We start from the raw sequence: 17297 nt of genomic DNA on the forward strand, positions 1-17297 counted from the left end.
AGGGAGGGAGATTTACTCATTTGTTCAACAAATATTTATTGAGCACCTATTGTATTTCAGACCCTGATCTAAACTGGGTTGGGAGGTACAAAGATATCTTAAGTTGGGTTCCCCCAGAAGGCTATGATAAGGATGTAAGTGCTGGTAGTTTATTTGGGAGGTGATCTCAGAAAGCGTAGGTGGAGGTATGGGAAAATGAAACAGAGAAGGGAAGGGAAGGGAGCCAATAATTGGTACTTTATTGACAGGTTACTGTTATCGGCAACTGAGGTCCAATCTTGCTGGGAAATCCTGGGAGTCAATGTAGACCATGCTTCCATGCTTTTCTTACCTGAGGGTAAGCGAGCTGGGATACTTATATAGCGATTTCCACCTGCCATTGATTGAAGGTTGCTAGTGTGAGGGGTGCAAGGGGCAGGTGTTAACTCTTTGGTATTTCCATCCTGCCCCAGTCTCAAGTATTTCCATCCCTTGCATGCTCCTGGGGCCAGGGAATGCCCTCAAGCAATGCTTGCAGTTGGACACAGATGCTTGCAGTTGGAGCATCTAGGGCATATGTGTGGGAAAGGTGAGTGCCAAGGGATATGGGTGAGGCACTGACAGCATCTCCTACAAGTATCTCTTGTATACCTTACATGTTAGTGGTAGGGAGATGCAAGGTAAACTAGCAAAACAATGAGCAAGATGTTGTTAAATAAAGATAAGTATTATTAAGAAAACAAAATACAGGGTGCTGTGTTAGGGATGGGTGGTGAGGGACTTATTTAGATTGGGTGGTCAGAGATGGCTTTCTTCAGATGAGGTTTGAACTGAAATTGAGGGACAAGAAGGGAGATGGGGAGCAGGACAGAGTATTCTGGACCAACTGAACATGGAGTGTAAATGCTTTAAGGTTGAAGACCAGTGGGTCTGGTAGTGTAGTGGAGAGTCAGAGAATAGATGGCAAGAACAAGGGATAGGCAGGGAACAGGTGATGTGGCATCCTGTAAGCCACTGTAATATGTTTGGAGTTAATGTCAAGTGCAATGAGAAGCCTTCGGAAGATTTCATGCAGAGAACTGACATAATCTCACTTGAATTTTGGAGAATCCTCAGGCTTCTGTGTTGTGAATGGATGCAAGAAGACCAGCTGGAGAGCTACTGTAGTAATCCAGGTGCAAAACAATGGTGCTTGTGAGGTGCACTAGTCAGAAGTTGCGGGTAGGGGAAAGGATGGATATGATACATTTTGCAAGTAGAAACAATAAGACCCCATTAGATAGGATGGGGTAAAGGCAGTAAAGGAAGGGAAGATTCAAAGATAAAGTTTTAGGTTTGAGCAATTCTATGGATGGCAGTGCCATTTACTTAGATGAAGCCGACTGGGGAAAGAGTTTGGGGGTAAAGAAGCAGGCTCTTTCTTTGTTTGCTGAAGGGAATGTGAGATCAATGGTTTTCTTTTCTTCTATTTGAAAGACGGGCAGTACTAGATAATGTTTCCATCTGATGAAAATGATCCAGTAGAGAGGAAGAAATTGATGATTCAGAAGAAAGGAGGTAATTACAGTGGTATTTTATGGAGAAAAGGAGATGGTACCCAGGACACAAATGGAGGGGTTTGTTTTGATGGGTGGAGCAAGTGTACTTCATGCCTTGTACGGGAAAGAAGACAGAGTATGCAACATTGCCTCCAAAGGGTAGATTTAGAGGTGGAAAAATGAAGACGGTCAAATATCTCAATGACGGATAAGACCAAGCCTTCACCTTGCTCAGTGGAGGATGGAGGGGGAACCGGTAAAGGGAAAGGAAAAAAGAAAAGCCATCTTCCCTACCGCCACCCCGCCCCCCCCCCAGCTATCTCCAGGTGTTATGTGCTGTTGTGGAGCAGTCAGATAGTTAGGTTGAACAAGGATTGCATTGGGGTTTTGTCAAATGAATTAAAAAAAAAAAGGAGAAAGGATCAAGAGGAGATGATATTTGCAAGGGGTGTGATTGTGATGGTAAGCCAGCGAATCTATGCTGGGTCATGATGTCTGTGAAAAGAATTATATGAGCTGATGCATGTAGAACTCTCAGAGCAGGACCTACAATATAAGTGCTGAAAAGGAATTAGCTATTTTTATTATTAATGTAAGAGAAGTGAGAAAATGAGGGGCAATGCTTGATAAAAATGTAAAAAGGCCCAAAGGATCTGTTGTTAAAGAGATAGTTTCCTAAGTTATACCTCTTAACATCTCTTGTGGGGATCTCTAACCAGAGGCCCATCTGGTGATGCTGCTGTTGATTCCTGTGGGACCAAATCCCTAGAGCACCATTTCCAGGTTACTACTGAGCTCTCATTAGCCCTCCCCTACCTGTGCAGGTGAGATCTGCCAGATGCTCTGCAAGTGAGTATGTTCCTAATGATTAGTTTTCCAAATGAGTCCTGTTCTGGGTTCTTCAGGTCTACTGGAATGGCATTAAGGAGTTTTAAGGAATCCTGTCACTGCTTTTCCCAGACTAAAGCCTTTAGGCAACCTTGTAAGTGAAAGGCACATTAACTTCTGTATTGGCCTAAGACAGTGGTTTAGATTGAGAGCACTGAATATTTAGGGTGTGTGTATCCAAATTCCAGACTGTGTTTCTCAACAAGCGACAATTTAGGAGTCTTGTTTTCTAGCTTAATCATTCATTCCCTGGAGGCTGTAAACAGAAGTCTCTGTTTACATTTAAATTAAATTCCTTCTAACAGCACCGTGGTAGATAGTAGCTGAGGTGCTTTATATATCCCCAGGGCAAGACCATGAAAACATTGTTGTCTCTCCCAGGTAAAGAAAAATGGCAATTGATTTATATGAATTATAATAATAAATGATTGGCTAGACTAATTTCTGGATCACATTTGAGTGATGACAAAATCAAACCTGTCAGCTGGTGCTTTAATGATGACTGCAACTTAAACCTTTATAACGTATGTAAACCGCTAGGAACCTTCCAGTTGTTTAAGTGGCCACAAGGGGGTGATAAAGGACTGCATACTTACAGGAATCCGTCCCCTTTCAATTTCTTCTGTAATAGCATAATTCACTGGGTACCCTATATTTCATTTCAACATACTTCATCTACCAAGTGGGCTGTTACTGGTTCCCGTTCAGTGTGTCTGCCCACTCATTTACTATTCTTCCTGATGCTAGTATTGGGCTAAGCTTTTCTGCGTTTTTTAACAAGTCAATGGCAGTGATGCACTAAGAGTGGATGTTTATGGGGGTGGGCCTTTTCTTTTTCTTTTTTTTTTTTTTTTAACTTTAATTTTGAGACAGAGTCTTGCTCTGTCGCCCAGGCTGGGTACAGTGATGTGATCTCGGCTCACTACAACCTCCGCCTCCCTGGTTTAACCAATTCGCTTGCCCCAGCTTCCCGAGTGTGCCACCACACCTGGCTAAGTTTTGTATTTTTAATAAAGATGGTGTTTCACCATGGTGGCCAGGCTGGTCTGGAACTCCTGACCTCAGGTGATCCACCTGCTTCAGCCTCCCAAAATGCTGGGATTACAGGCATGAGCCACCGTGCCCACGTTGGCCTTTTCTTACTTCAAGGAATTATACCTTCTACCAAATCCTTGTCTGGTGATGTCTTCCCCACAGAATTTGTCATGACTGACATGGATAACCTAGAAAAGAGGATTTAAAATACTCACAATACAAGGAAATGATAAGTGTCTGAAGTGATGGATATGCTGATCACCCTGATTTGATTTTATATTGTGTACATGTATCGCAATATCACTTTGTATCCCACAAACATGTATATTACATGTCAACTAAAAATAAAAGGGAAAAATAAATTTAAAAATAAAAACGCCAGGTGCGGTGACTCACGCTTGTAATCCCAGTACTTTGGGAGGCAGAGGTGGGCGGACGACCTGAGGTTGGGATTCGAGACCAGCCTGACCAACATGGAGAAACCCCGTTTCTACTAAAAATACAAAATTAGCTGGGCGTGGTGGTGCATGCCTGTAATCCCAGCTACTCGGGAGGCTGAGGCAGGAGAATCACTTGAACCCAGGAGGCGGAGGTTGTGGTGAGCTGAGATCATGCCATTGCACTCCAGCCTGGGCAACAAGAGTGAAACTCCATCTCAAAAATAAACAAATGAATAAATAAAAAATAAAAATAAAACATTTTTAAAAAGTTCTATCTCTACTTTCCAGACAGTATGTTGTTCCTTGCCAGTGGACTCAGGATGTGGGGTCTGGGGTCTGGCGTCCTGGTAAGAATGGGTAAAGGACACATGGAGACAAACTCTGGGGTTAAAGCTAGCCTCCTTCTGGACCATTCTATAGACCTGAGGCCCTTCAAAACCCTCTAGGCTAGAACAGGGAGCTACAGTTGAAGCCTGAGCATGAGGCCTGAGATCAATTAGATTCCCTGTGGGGGCTTTAAGCTTCTTTTGTGCCTTGTATGAATGGTGCCTATCTATATGTCATTGCTTTTTGCATGAAAAATGTCTGTAGGCTGTTCACTAGTTTGAGATGAAGGCACCTAGATCCAGCATCATGCAGCATCAGGGCCCTCACCCTCAGTTCACAAGTGCGGAGCTATCTATATACCAGAGCAGATCTACTGCTACCCGTGGTGGGTTCAAAATCAGACTGATGACTTACCAGGTAAGCCACCTGACCCACGATGGTATCCTCACAAGCCAATGCTGAGTTTAAATTGCCATTTCAGTTTTCTTTTTTTTTTTTTGAGACGGAGTTTCACTCTTGTTGGCCAGGCTGGAGTGCAATGGCACAATCTCGGCTCACCACAACCTCTGCCTCCTGGGTTCAAGTGATTCTCCTGCCTCAGCCTCCCGAGTAGCTGGGATTACAGGCATACAGGGAATACAAAAAACACCCGGCTAATTTTGTATTTTTAGTAGAGACGGGGTTTCTCCATGTTGGTCAGGCTGGTCTCGAATCCCGACCTCAGGTGATTCGCCTGCCTTGGCCTCCCAAAGTGCTGGGATTACAGGCATAAGCCACCGCACCCAGCCTTAAATTGCCATTTTAAGTTCTCCCGTGTAGCTCAGAGAATCCCTAAAGTCATCTAACACAATAATGCTGGGTAAGGAACATTGGAGGAGTCTGGCATTCTCTCCTCTCATCAGTATTAATTCCACTCTGAATGGTTTTCCAGGAGGGAGGAAATATAGCCTATTCCTCTGACTTATGTTTTTTTTTTTTTTCCATGGTTCCATTATCCAGATAAAAAGGAGTTAAGTGCCTACATGACTATGTGAAGAGTGTTCAATGCTGAGGCCTCCTTATATAATTTTGCTCCTGCTTAATTCTAGCTGATTCCCTTGGCCCTTTGATCCCAGACAAGCACAATGTCACCTGGCTACCTCTTGCTTGTCAAGTGATCACAGCCCACAATTGAGGACTCTCTTGGATTTAGCACAGCAGGATCATGCCTTTGTTTCTCTCCCAAATGGACCTTTGGCTTGGTAAGGGGAGTCCTCAGAAACCCAGTGCAGCTGGTGTGTGGAGGTGGTCGAATGAGGTTGCCTTTTCCCAAGCTGTCATTACCCATTCCATTAGGTGGAGCCAGGCTGGTGGCATACACGTGGCACACAGAAGCCTGCATTACAACTCTGTATTTCTCAAGTTATTCTGGTTAACTGCCACCATGACTGGAACTAGAACTGTCCCTTCCATATGATCAGAGCCACCCCGTTTCTGGAATGGTTAAGAGAACAGTTCCTGTTACTCGAGTTCCTAGACAGGTTGATCAGACTGCTTCCATGGGGTTTCCTCAGCCTTAGGAGAGCCAGGACTGAAAGGTAGAGGACATTGCTGCTGGCAGCACTTTACTCCAGGCTATGATTCAACCAAAGGTCTTAACTTCCTAATGGCGTCTCCAAGTTTAAAAGTCTAGGGATAAACCTATTTGTCTTCTACTTGGTATTACGCATTGTGCCCCCTGAAGTATAAACCACTAAAGAAACTGCAGATCAAGACCTTCCAACATGGAAGACACAGAGAGATATCCAGTTTGGCTACTGCCAGTTTGCTGCATCTCTAAGACATGTTATCTTTCCTCCACAGTTACACAATGCCTCCTAGTCTCTTTCTTGCTCTAAAGATTGGGACTGCCCCACAAGTTCAAAGTCCAATCAGGTGCTGGAACTCATAGGCTGAAGGGAAGAGAATCAGGAAAGGTGCTCTTCATGAAATCCAGAGGGAAGTTTTCCTTAAGCCTTTTAATCCCACCCACTTTGGACTGACATAGGAAGTGATTACTACAGAGCTTGTCTATGGGTGCTGGGATGAGGGGTGCTTTCTTTCCCATCTATATAAATTCTTTTCTTGCCACTAGCTCAGCTCTCAGCAGATGTATCTATTTAGGCAGCACTTGAATGTGGCTGTTAATATAAATTTCTGCTTTACTATTTCCACAGCACCCCTCAACAGGGTGCTATTATACAATATTACAGATGAAAAAGTAGGTTCTTAGTAACTTGGAAAATTCTCCCAAACTTCTTGATCTTCATCAAACTATATTGATGTTCTCCAGAAATGTGCTTATCAAATTTGGGTCTATATTCTGGTGTATACTTCTTAATACGTCTGTCTTACTGTATTGGAGGAAGGATGAGGTGAGAAAATAACAAACCTATTATTACTTAGTGTCTTTAAGAGTCAAACTTTGTGGAGGCTAATTTTGTCTTCCCAAAAACAGTATCACCAAAATATAGCCAAGGGCTCATTAGGGCTCACTGGACCCAAAATAAGACTTTTTTTTTTTTCCCCATACCATCCTTATCCAACTGTAGTAAGCTAAAAAGTTTGCCCTTGCAGATGCATTTCTTTGCATCGGCTAAATGGTTTTAGTGGCATGGCTCGTACAACCAAGTAAATACTGCTTAATAGAAAGGAGCCTGGAACTCAAGAAGATGAGCTGCAGAAATCTCTTAAGAACTGCAAATTATATGTATTTTTAAGAGACAGAGTCTTGCTCTATTGCCCAAGCTGGAGAGCAGTGGTGCCACTTTGGCTCACTGCAACCCCCACCTTCCAGTTTCAAGAGATTCTGGTGCCTTAGCCTCAAGCAGCTGGGACTACAGGTGCGCACCGGCTAATTTTTTGCATTTTTAGTAGACATGGAGTTTCACCATGTTGGCCTGGCTGGTCTCAAACTCCCAGCCTCAAGTGATCTGCCCGCCTTGGCCTCCCAAAGTGCTGGGATTATAGGCATGAGACACCGTGGCTCGTGATTATTTCTTACACCACTATCACCCCTGGTCATTGTCATCTGTGGCTCTGGTTCACTTTGGTGAAACACATACCAAAATCATGATGTAGCAAAAGAAATTTCCTGGCTGGAATCTCTGGGCTGACACCCTGTCACTTTCTAGCACTCTTGGGAAATTATCCTGAGGCCCAATGTTTTCCATCTGTAAGGCAGTGATACCATCAACCTATACTTGCAGGGAAGTGCCTGTGACTAAATATACTTTATGTCACAAGACTATTACAGTATCTCGTACTTAAGGATAGACTTATGTTGGCAACTCAGTAACAACTGATAACACAGAAAATAACTCTGTGCTAATACTGTTAAACTTCATACTCTTTAACAACATTTAATACTACAATCTGATAAATTCTTTGACAACTTTTACTTGCTTTGCCATGACTAGTGGCTCTGGCTGAACTTCTACTCCTGCATCTAAATCAGTAGATGAAAAACACAAGCTACAAATAACAAAGGTTCTCCTCTAAGCGCTGGGTGTAACAGCTGAAGCTAATCAGAAGGAATATTTGCAGAAAGAGAACTCCAATTAAGAAAGACAAAAGGTGTATTTTACTTGCTTAGATTTGGGAGCATAATTGCTCACAAAGATTCATAGATTTTTTTTTTATTGTTAAGCTGCAACGTACATGGTTTAATACAACAACAACAAAAAAAACATTTAATCAAGTGAAACGTAATAAACTGAACAATAAACACTCAAAACATTTTCCATTGGAAACATGTAAAGACAATATGAGGTTTTGTTACCATCTTACTGCAATTTTCTTATGTGTTACTAGTCTACATACCCCATGTTTTCTGTAATCATGCAGATGTGAATGGAAGTTTGAATGATTAAATAAATGAAAAGTCCGTTTACTGCAGGGAATCATTTCACAAGGCAGCCAAACCGGTTTAGAGAACAAAACTATTCAAGAAATTCTCCACGTATTTAGGTTCATTTTAGAATCCATGAACCTTAAGCTGTTCCTCCTTGACAATGCCAACCTGTAAAATAAAATCTAATTTAGCAAAATAACTCTGAGAAATATAAAAATTCATTAAGAAAACATGGAAGAGCAATTAAAAAGAATCACTATCAACAGCTTACTGCAACACTGTTGTCTGTGGCATGCACTGCTGATAGCCAACAATTCAACACGTATTTGAATACTTTACATGCCAAGAAATATCCTGTGTGTGTATATACAGAAATGATCAGAATACTCTAATGACAAACCAGATGAAGGTCTTTGCTTTCCAAATAAGTACCATGTTTTTATTTCACCTAATTTCCTTCATTTGTATGATTTTTTACTTAGTAGAAAACAAATCATGTTGCCTTTAAATACAATTTTAAAAGCAATCTCAAGGTTACACATAAAGCACCCAATCACTCACCTCCAAGAGAAACTGGCAGATGTTTTTTCTTTGGTCACCTTGAAGCTGAATAACCTCTCCGTATTCAGGATGTTCAATCACAGTACCATTACAGGCAAATTTCTGGAAAAGTGCATAAATATACAACAAAATTTAGTCAACTACTATGAGGTTTTATTTCACCGTATGAACAGAATTAACTATTTCAGTAAGCTAGACCATATTTAGAGAAACAGATTTTGTCTTCTATAATCCACAATCCTTCCAAATTAATTTGTAAACCAGGAAATGATTTTATGTGTAACATCAAGAACTAAATATTTCACATTTAAATTTATTTGAAAGCAACGCGAATCTTCTTTTAAAATGAGAGACCACACTGGGAGAATAACTATTTACATGTTAATTACAAAAATGAGAACAACTTTATTGGTCTAGTCATTTTCATCCACGCCGATATAAAGGTGTGAATCATAATCCAGTTAAGAGGTGTGCATCAGTAACTCTAATCCTTTCTTCCTAATCCCTTTACCTTTTTGAAAGCTTTCACAAGTTTCTTTTTGTCATAATCATCTGCAATGCCCTGAACAGTAGTCAGTGTCTTTCTGCCGTTCCGTTGCTGAATTCTTATATGAATGTAATCCTCAGTCCCTGCCGGGAGTAAGTCGTCACCCTTAGTTGCATCAGCAAAGGGGTCTGCGAATGGATTAAAAAAAAAAAAAAATCCAAAGTAGAAAAATATTTTTTAAGAAGTACTTTCCAGAAATACATTATACTACCAATCCAGACAGTCATCAATGAAGGTTCTAGTGCCTTTGCTGTTTTTGCCGGTAGGAATGGAGATGCGGGTGGAGTATTAATAAAACCCCCAAGGTACTCTCACGAAAAAAGAAACATTTGAACAGCTATGTCCATTGTAGAAAAACGCTGTTATAGATAGATAATGTTATCGTTGAATATGGTCCCCTAATGAGAAAAAGGAAGTTTAGAAAACCTTAATATTGCAGCCGCTATAAAAATGTGCGTCATCTAGATTACATTCTGATGAAAACATAAACATTCGAATACGCCCACCTTAATCATTTAACCGTAACTGTGCCTTGCCAAAAAAAAAAGTAGATTACATATATATCAAGAGGCGTAATTTTACAAATTGCTACGCAAGCAGAGAAGACTGAACCACTGGCCAGTGACAGATCAGAGGCCTGCATCCGCATCTTTCCCTAAGTGCCCCCAGGAGCTGCCAGAGAACGGGCGCCGATCCCTGATTCCCCTGGCCCGGCATACCCTTTGCAAGTAGCAGGGCCGATCTAGGAGTCCACGAAATAGGGTCGCCAAGGTTTCAAGGGGTAGAAGCGGAGGCGAGAGCTGGGTCAAGGACGGGGCAGGGGGTAGCGCAGGGCCCGCGGCCGGGGCTCCGAGAGGAGGGCTCGGAGTCCGGCGCTGTCCTCGGGGAGGGGGTCGCCAGGGGCTCCGTCGCCATTTTCTGGGCGCCGAGACAAAGCCCCACTAGGGGTGCGGGGAGGGCAGAAAGGGGGCGCCGAGGGGCGGTGGTCCAGGCGGGCAACAGGCCGAGATGCGCGCGGGGCAAGGGAGGTAGGCAGCGACGACGGGATCTTACCGAAAGATTGGAGGTTCTGGATAGTGGACATGCGATACTAGTGTGAGGCCGGTGAGGGGATAAAATTCCTGCGGGGCCCGCCCGGATCACCTTGTCAGGAGGCTGTAGTGGCGAGAAAACGGAAATAAATAAGAAAACGCTTCGCCCTGGGGTTGGGATTAGGCTGGAGTGGCGGCGGCGGAAGCCGGGAGGAGGCAGGAAGAGGCGAAGGAGGAGGCGGAGGAAGAGGCGGCGGCGACGGATGCGAGGACGCGAGAGAAGAGGCGGCGCTGCGGCTTCTCCCACAAAATGGCCGATGGAGACTATTTAGCCGCGCCCGCGGCCCCTCCCACGTGACCCTCCCGCGCCGAGCATCCTGGGACTTGTAGTTTTCCGAAGGCAGCAGAGCCCGGAAAGCCCCGAGGCCGGGGGCGGCCGAGGCCGCAATTCCCGTCACGGAGTGCGCCCTCTAGCGCGGGGCGGAAGACCCGCGAAGTGTTCAAGCGGCCGCAGAGCGGCCCAGAGTTCGCAGGTCTGGGGCTCTCTTCCCAGAGAGCTCGTAGGGGAGGACAGTCAAGGGACTCAAGCGTCTCTCTTGACTCCCCTTCTCTCGCTGTGCAGTGGCGGTGCCGAGGGGCCGACGCTCAGGGCTAATCTCTATCAGTCACCCTCGAGGCCCCGGGTAATGTAAGTAAATTCGGGGTGCAGGAACAAAACAAGTCCCCTTGCTCCGGCTTTCAACTCATTGGCCGCCCCTCAGCCCTACCTGCATTGAAATTCCAACCCCAGTTGCAGGAGCGGTGTTAGTCTCAACCAGTGCTGGAGATGGGAGCCTCTCTTTCCAGGATTGGACGGACCTCCGATTCCCTAGCACGGTGGATCTCAGACTCAAGCGTGTGTCTCTGGAGGGCTTGAGAAAACACTGATAGACCCCAGAGTTTCTGTTTCAGGAAGTCTAGGGTGTGACCTGAAAATCTGCAATTCTCATAAGCTCCTTGGTGACGCTGATCCTGCCTGCTGGTCTGGGATCAGGCTTGAGAATCACTGCCCAGCTTCATCCTGGGCCTGGCATCGAGTGGGGGCCAGGTGTGTGTGAACAGAACATACCAGAAAATCAGCTTGTCAGCTCATTTTGTGTGCCTCAGAAGGCCCAACACAGAATTCAGGAAAGATGCCAGGTATAAGCTGAAGGTGAGCTCAGCAAATAGGTTAATTGATGGAGTCATGTACCAGACCGTAATATCTTCCTATCAAGTCACGCAAAGAAAAATAAACCCGAGACTTTGGGAACTGGCTCACTCAGGCAGGTGTGTTCAATTGTCAAACTTGGTGGGCTTTCTGGAAGCAAAGAGATAGACTAAAATTTAGGGATTCTTAACTTTTGTGTGTGTGCCGTGGCAACCCTGTGAAGCTGCTGAATCCCTTCTCAGAATAATGAGAAGTTTTAAGTTCACAGAGTACATAGGATTACAAAGGAAACCAATTATATTGAAATTTAAAAAATACATTAATAACATGTATTTCTTTATTAATACACTAATAAGATCTAGCAAGATTAGGTCTAATACTGTAATTTCAGAAAGCTGATAAATGTAAGATATTTTGTGATGTCTGTAACATCAGAAATTTAATATGAAAGTATGTGTGACTTCTATTGGTGCAAAGTGACAGGTCCTTCTAATACTATGATGTTGCCTTTATTCATAATGGAAAGAAATGGTAAATTTTGCTTAGAGGTTAATGAAAATGCAGATGTAATCTTTCCCCATCCAGTTTTAGGGATCTCTACCCCTGCAGTTTTATCCATGAGCCAAGGATCTGCAGACTCCAGGTTAAGAATACCTGGATTTGACAGTCTTTTGTAATTAACAGTGATGATAAGTGCCATTTATTTAGTACTTACTATTTGCCTGTTACAAAGCTTATATATAACATTATTAATCTTCATAGCTATTTTATAAGGTAAGCATTACTCTATGCACCAGGTGTGGAAATGAAGGCTTTTGTAGGTTAATGCCTGAAAAAAAAATCAAATTCTTAACTCTCAGAAATCTAACCACATTTGTGGTCTTCCAGCCCTGATTCAAATGGAAAACACTCTTCTTATCCCAAATTGAGGTGTAAAGTTTAGAGCTGGCTCCAAAACAAGGAGCATCAAAATATCTAAATAAGTGTGCTTTAAAGTAATTTTATTAGTTCAATTTTGTGCCCTACGTTAATACTCTCTCTAATTTCTAAATAATTTTTAATCTAGATAATGCATCTCTATTTGTTTCCTTTCTTTCTTAGTAGATGTACATGAGTATTTTATATTACTTTATTTCTCAGAAGAAGCCGAAGGTGATCCAGTGAAGAAAAAATTACAAACATAGAGAAATTAAAAGAAAAATTCCAGAAATCTTAGGGTTTCATGGTCATTACCCCTGTCAGGAGAACTCACTTTTCTTAAATTTAGTGTTTGCATCAGAAACCTTCAGGAGTGAGGAAAAAAAAAAAAAAAAAAAAAAAAAGAAACCCCCAGGAGCTCAGAAATCTTTAATCAAAGCCAATATGAATACAGATCAGATACAGTTGTGATTCTTAAGGCTCTTCTAACTCTCATGATTCATAGTCTTTGTATTTAGACCTGCAGTGTCCAGTACAGAAACCACTAGCCACATGTGGCCATTGAGTATTTGCAGTATAGCTGATTTAAATTGGGATGTGATGTAAGTAGAAAATATACAGTAGGCTTCCAAAGACTTAAATTGTCTTAATTTCACCTATTTCTTTTTACCTTTTTAATGTAGCTACTAAAGACTTAAAATTACATGTGGCTCATGCTCTATTTCTACTAGATAGCACTAGTTTAGAGTTAAAGAATTTGGCCAGTGTGTAAAGTTATCATAAAAAGAATAAACTGAAGCATTTAAAATCTAGCATTTTTAGTTCTAAATGGTACCAGCCTAGGTTAAGGTAATTATTTCTTGTCTTAATTCAGAAAAGCATTTTAGATCACTCACAGAGAACAGTTGTGCTGAGTAAAGGAATTATGGAAGATAATAATTGAAAAGCACCTAAAGCTGAAGGTAGAACCCCAAGTCTGGTTCTAACTTTCTGATAGTTAAGACAAAGAGGAAATCAGCTAGAAAATCTTTACGTCTACAGGATGAAAACATACCAGTTGTGCAGGAGGAATAGCTTTGCCAGGCCCTGAGCCACAGGAGGTGTTATTCTTGGGCCCTCATAAAGGGAACACTGTGATGTAGTGGAAGCAACCCTGGCAGTTTGCCCACAATGAAGGCAATGGTGGGTTTTTTGCAGCTGTTTCTTATATCTGCTGGTCATGAGGATGTGTTATCTGGTTGGAAACTTGGGTCCTCATCCATCCTTAGGCTGCCTACCGTGGTGGATGTGATAATGCACCACTCAGATTTCCTGCGTCAGTGGGCATAACTGATGAACAGCCCCAGCTGCTATGCTCTGAATTCAGCATTGCATCCCGCTAAGGCCACACTTCCCATCAGCCATTCCTAGCCAATGACTGAGCACAACAAAGATGCTACAGCAGGCCTGTTCTTGGGAGATGTGGAACTTCTCTGACAGGCAACTGTGGCTCAAGGACTCTCCATTGGCCTGGCTGAACTTTCTTAGATTTGTGCTGAAGTCTGAGATTCTTCTAATTCAACCTTTCTTCCTTCTGTCCTTCACAGGCATTTCCCCCAATAAATTTCTTGCACATCAAATCCCATCTTGATGTCTGCTCCTCAAAGAACCCAAACTGATAAACCTGACTCCAGACTGGTTGATAGACAATAAGTAGAAGGAAAATTCCAGTTTAAATAACTCTGGTTATTACTACAAAGCTTTTCCTCCAAACTGTAAAATCTCCTGAACTGTGCTGGATTTCATGAGACTAAGAGAACTTCCACATAGCCTGCATGAAGGCTTAAGGCCCTCTATGTAAAAGCAGGCCAGGCAGCCTTTTCTTCTCCTGAGTGTGTACCCTAAAACAAGCCCTTTGTATCTTGCATATCTAATGGTAAGAAAATGTGAACATATTGAAGGGCAAAAAGAATGTTTGCCTAGTACTTTGAGCAGATATCCAAATCTCGCTATGGACAGCTTCTGCCCTCCCGCAATTGGGAAGACCTCAGGGTCTCTTTACTGAATTAGTGAAATGGGAAATCACTATTCCCAAGTGATGAGCCAAGGTTACTGGTATTTCCAGGAGACAAGGTACAAAGAGAAACCCCAAAGAATGAATGTCCTTTGAGGATCATAACTAGTATTTCTCACGTCTCAACTTTAAATGAGAGTTAAGTAGCTGAGAGTTTAAAATTACATTTCCTGGCTACAACTGTGTTGTCAAGTGGTTAATAATGTGCATGGTATGAATAAAACAATTTAGTTGCTATCTCTATGTCTAAAATACATGATTATTGAGTCAGTGTTTCTGTAGAATGGATCAGAAGATCCACAGAAGAGAAAGTCATAACCTAGGCCTGTTTCCTAATATCATATGCTTTGTACTCTCCCATTTTCCTGGGAGAAGAGTAAGGAAGGTGGGTGAATGGGATCTGTATTTGTAGGCTCTTAGTTAAAAACGTTAATAGTGATGATGATCAACATGCTGACAATTAGCACATTATATGTGGAGTATCCACGGAGTATAATATTAAACAGAAATAAAAATTATGTACATGTTAAAGAGTCAATAGTTTTTCTTATTTTCAGAGAGCTTTTGAATCTAAAAGGAGAGTTAAACCAAGCCAACATGTAATTTATAAAGCATATCAGAATAAGAAAATTTCAAGGCCTGCGAGGTTGAAGACTAAATGGAGCTAACTCAATAAATACAAGGAAATTTCCCTGACATAGTAACTCCCCACTGGTGATCTTAATTAGGAGGGAATGTGGATACATGGCCGTGCCACATAACTTCTGGTCTCAAGGAAGGGACAGTATTGCATTCGAGTTTCTTCCCTTTCATTCTCCCCTCCTGCCGTCAAGAACTGTGAAGGGTCTGAGATTTTTATCCTACTTGCAGGCTAACAGGTTAGCTTGCCACAGTTTCATGGGTACTGAAACAGAGACTCTTGCGTTAGAGATAGGCCTTTATTACTCATGGCAAAAGCAGTAGCCAGAGCTTAGTGTTAATGCTGGTTTCCTATGCCCACAAATCTAAGACCCATGGATTGGACCCAAGTCCAACACAGGTGGGTCTTGATTGATGCCTACACATGCAGTGGGTTGTATTACAGGAGAGGAACACTGTGCTTGTGGAGTCTGTTGCTTTTATTATAAGCAGTAACAAGCTTGACTTGGGCTGCGATATTTCCTCATCCCTCAGGGCTGCTCGCTGCAAACACAACTCTGAGAAAAGGTCAAGGTAAAATGTGGTCAGGGCCTTGCATTCTTGGCAAACCAATAAGAACATGCAGGCACCCTCAGGGCCCATGGTGAATTACCTCTCCCAAAAACTGCTTACTCTCCTTTCATGATGGAGTGTTGCTAATCAGAGGGGTAAGCTCATGGGACATTCGATTGGACATATTTACTAGAGGACAAGGCTATTGTATGTTGACAGGTCATGTACGTAAATGCATCTCACTTTTTATCCCCTTTTCTCAAATACCTGGAAGTTCATTGGGGCAGACCTAACCACCTTCTTTTCTCCCTTTTATCTCCTGTGTCTTGGAGCTTTCTCATCTCTTCAGTTTCCCACCTCCCATAGAGCCAGCTGGTCCTAGGAGTTAAGATGGGGTTAGGGGAGGGATTTGGCTTCAGAGGCCTCCAATCTTTGGCTTTATGTTCCAGCCCAGCTTTCCTAACAGCTCTGCGTTGGGGTTTCAGTCATAAGCTTGACCTACAATCATGGTATTTTTCTTTCCTTCACCACTGACACTTGAGAATTTATCTTCCTTGTGGGCTTCTGGGGCAGTAGTGGCTTATGGTCCAATGTATGATTTGAATATACCTGGACCCAATGGCTTATTTATGCTTTGAATAGAATGTAAAGGTCTAGGCTTAAGAGTGAGATCTGGCATCATATTCTTGTCTAGCCATTAATAGCTGTGAAAACTTTACCTCTCTAAGTCTCAGTCTTCTGTGAAAAGGACATCATAATTTATACCTCATAGGATTTTGTAATGAATGCATCAGAAAATGTATCACAAGCACTTACTATAGTGTATGGCACAGAAGATGAAGTTAATTGTTCAAAACCTTTTCCAGGAGTTGTACAATGAGAATGCTTGGAAGTGACTGATTCTGATGTGAGGTTGGGGCAGTTGCTAGAACATTACACATTTTTCTACAGAATATATATGGTGTTTCCCTTTTCATTTCCTGTGATTCTGTGCTCTTGTGAAATCTCATTATAGCCTTAGTCACTTTGGTTCATTACAATAAAATTTTTCTTAGAATGGTGTCAGTCAATTTATGCAACTTGATTACACTGGAATAGTCCAGGAAAGATGGATACAGAATAAACAACAGAAATAAAACCCCTTTGCTGCCACCAGATTTATATATATTACCCCCTTAGGAAAGGACAAGTATGTGCATGGTGGGGTGCTTGAAGCAAAAAGGCCCACCCATTGCCACTCTCTGCCTACATCCATGCTTATGTATCCATCTGCTCCAGGGTAGACGCAGGATAGCATATTTCCCCCCACAAAGGTTAAATTATGTCTGTTTTTCAGTGAGACATAACCTTGACATTGCCAGATCCATTTCTGGCAACTTATGCAACTCCCATCTAAAAATAGACATTCTTAGAATCACATCTGTTTAAATGGGAGTAATTTCAATCTTATTGAAATAAGTTTAGAAAATGTGTTTGAGTATTATTAATTGTAGAGCTTCATTGTGAATGAAATTGGGGACTTTTGGTTAGATGTTGATTGTAATCTCAGTTGACCTGGAGGTGGAACCTTCAGTCCTTTCTTGTGATCATAGAATGAACTTTAATGGTAGTATATAACAATATATCTTATCTACAGGCACATATTTCTTTAACATTAAAATAGTGGCTGCATCTTATGTCATTTGCTCCATAATGCATTGCCAGCGTACAACTGAAACATTAAAAAGAA

General features: G+C 42.2%; 1 protein-coding gene and 1 long non-coding RNA gene across 3 annotated transcripts in view; one reads left to right on the forward strand and one right to left on the reverse strand.

Annotated features, from left to right (window-relative positions):
• Positions 1 to 7806: 7806 nt before the first annotated feature.
• EIF1B (eukaryotic translation initiation factor 1B) lies at positions 7807 to 10461 on the reverse strand. The gene is made up of 4 exons (XM_003776276.5): positions 10240 to 10461; positions 9151 to 9314; positions 8640 to 8741; positions 7807 to 8246 (listed from the first exon to the last, which is right to left on the reverse strand). The coding sequence occupies exons 1-4, from the start codon at positions 10268 to 10270 to the stop codon at positions 8202 to 8204; spliced, it is 342 nt and encodes a 113-aa protein (XP_003776324.3). The 5' UTR covers positions 10271 to 10461; the 3' UTR covers positions 7807 to 8201.
• Positions 10462 to 10765: 304 nt separating this feature from the next.
• LOC112132632 (uncharacterized) overlaps positions 10766 to 17297 on the forward strand; it is a 109854-nt gene continuing 103322 nt past the window's right edge. For both annotated transcript variants that reach the window (XR_008523784.2, XR_010139213.1), the window contains exon 1: positions 10766 to 10905. This is a non-coding gene — a long non-coding RNA (uncharacterized LOC112132632). The remainder of the gene's footprint in view (positions 10906 to 17297) is intronic.

The sequence above is a fragment of the Pongo abelii genome, chromosome 2, assembly GCF_028885655.2.
Source record: "Pongo abelii isolate AG06213 chromosome 2, NHGRI_mPonAbe1-v2.0_pri, whole genome shotgun sequence".
In the NCBI taxonomy this organism is placed as follows: domain Eukaryota; kingdom Metazoa; phylum Chordata; class Mammalia; order Primates; family Hominidae; genus Pongo; species Pongo abelii.

What these genes read in the sequence shown, in the direction of transcription:
- EIF1B (XM_003776276.5), bottom strand. Translation starts at nt 10,270, where the DNA reads ATGTCCACTATCCAGAACCTCCAATCTTTCG. An exon ending in TTGTGAAAGCTTTCAAAAAG is followed by an intron (nt 8,742 to 9,150) that starts GTAAAGGGATTA and finishes GCACTTTTCCAG; the next exon opens with AAATTTGCCTGTAATGGTAC. An exon ending in TCTGCCAGTTTCTCTTGGAG is followed by an intron (nt 8,247 to 8,639) that starts GTGAGTGATTGG and finishes TTTATTTTACAG; the next exon opens with GTTGGCATTGTCAAGGAGGA.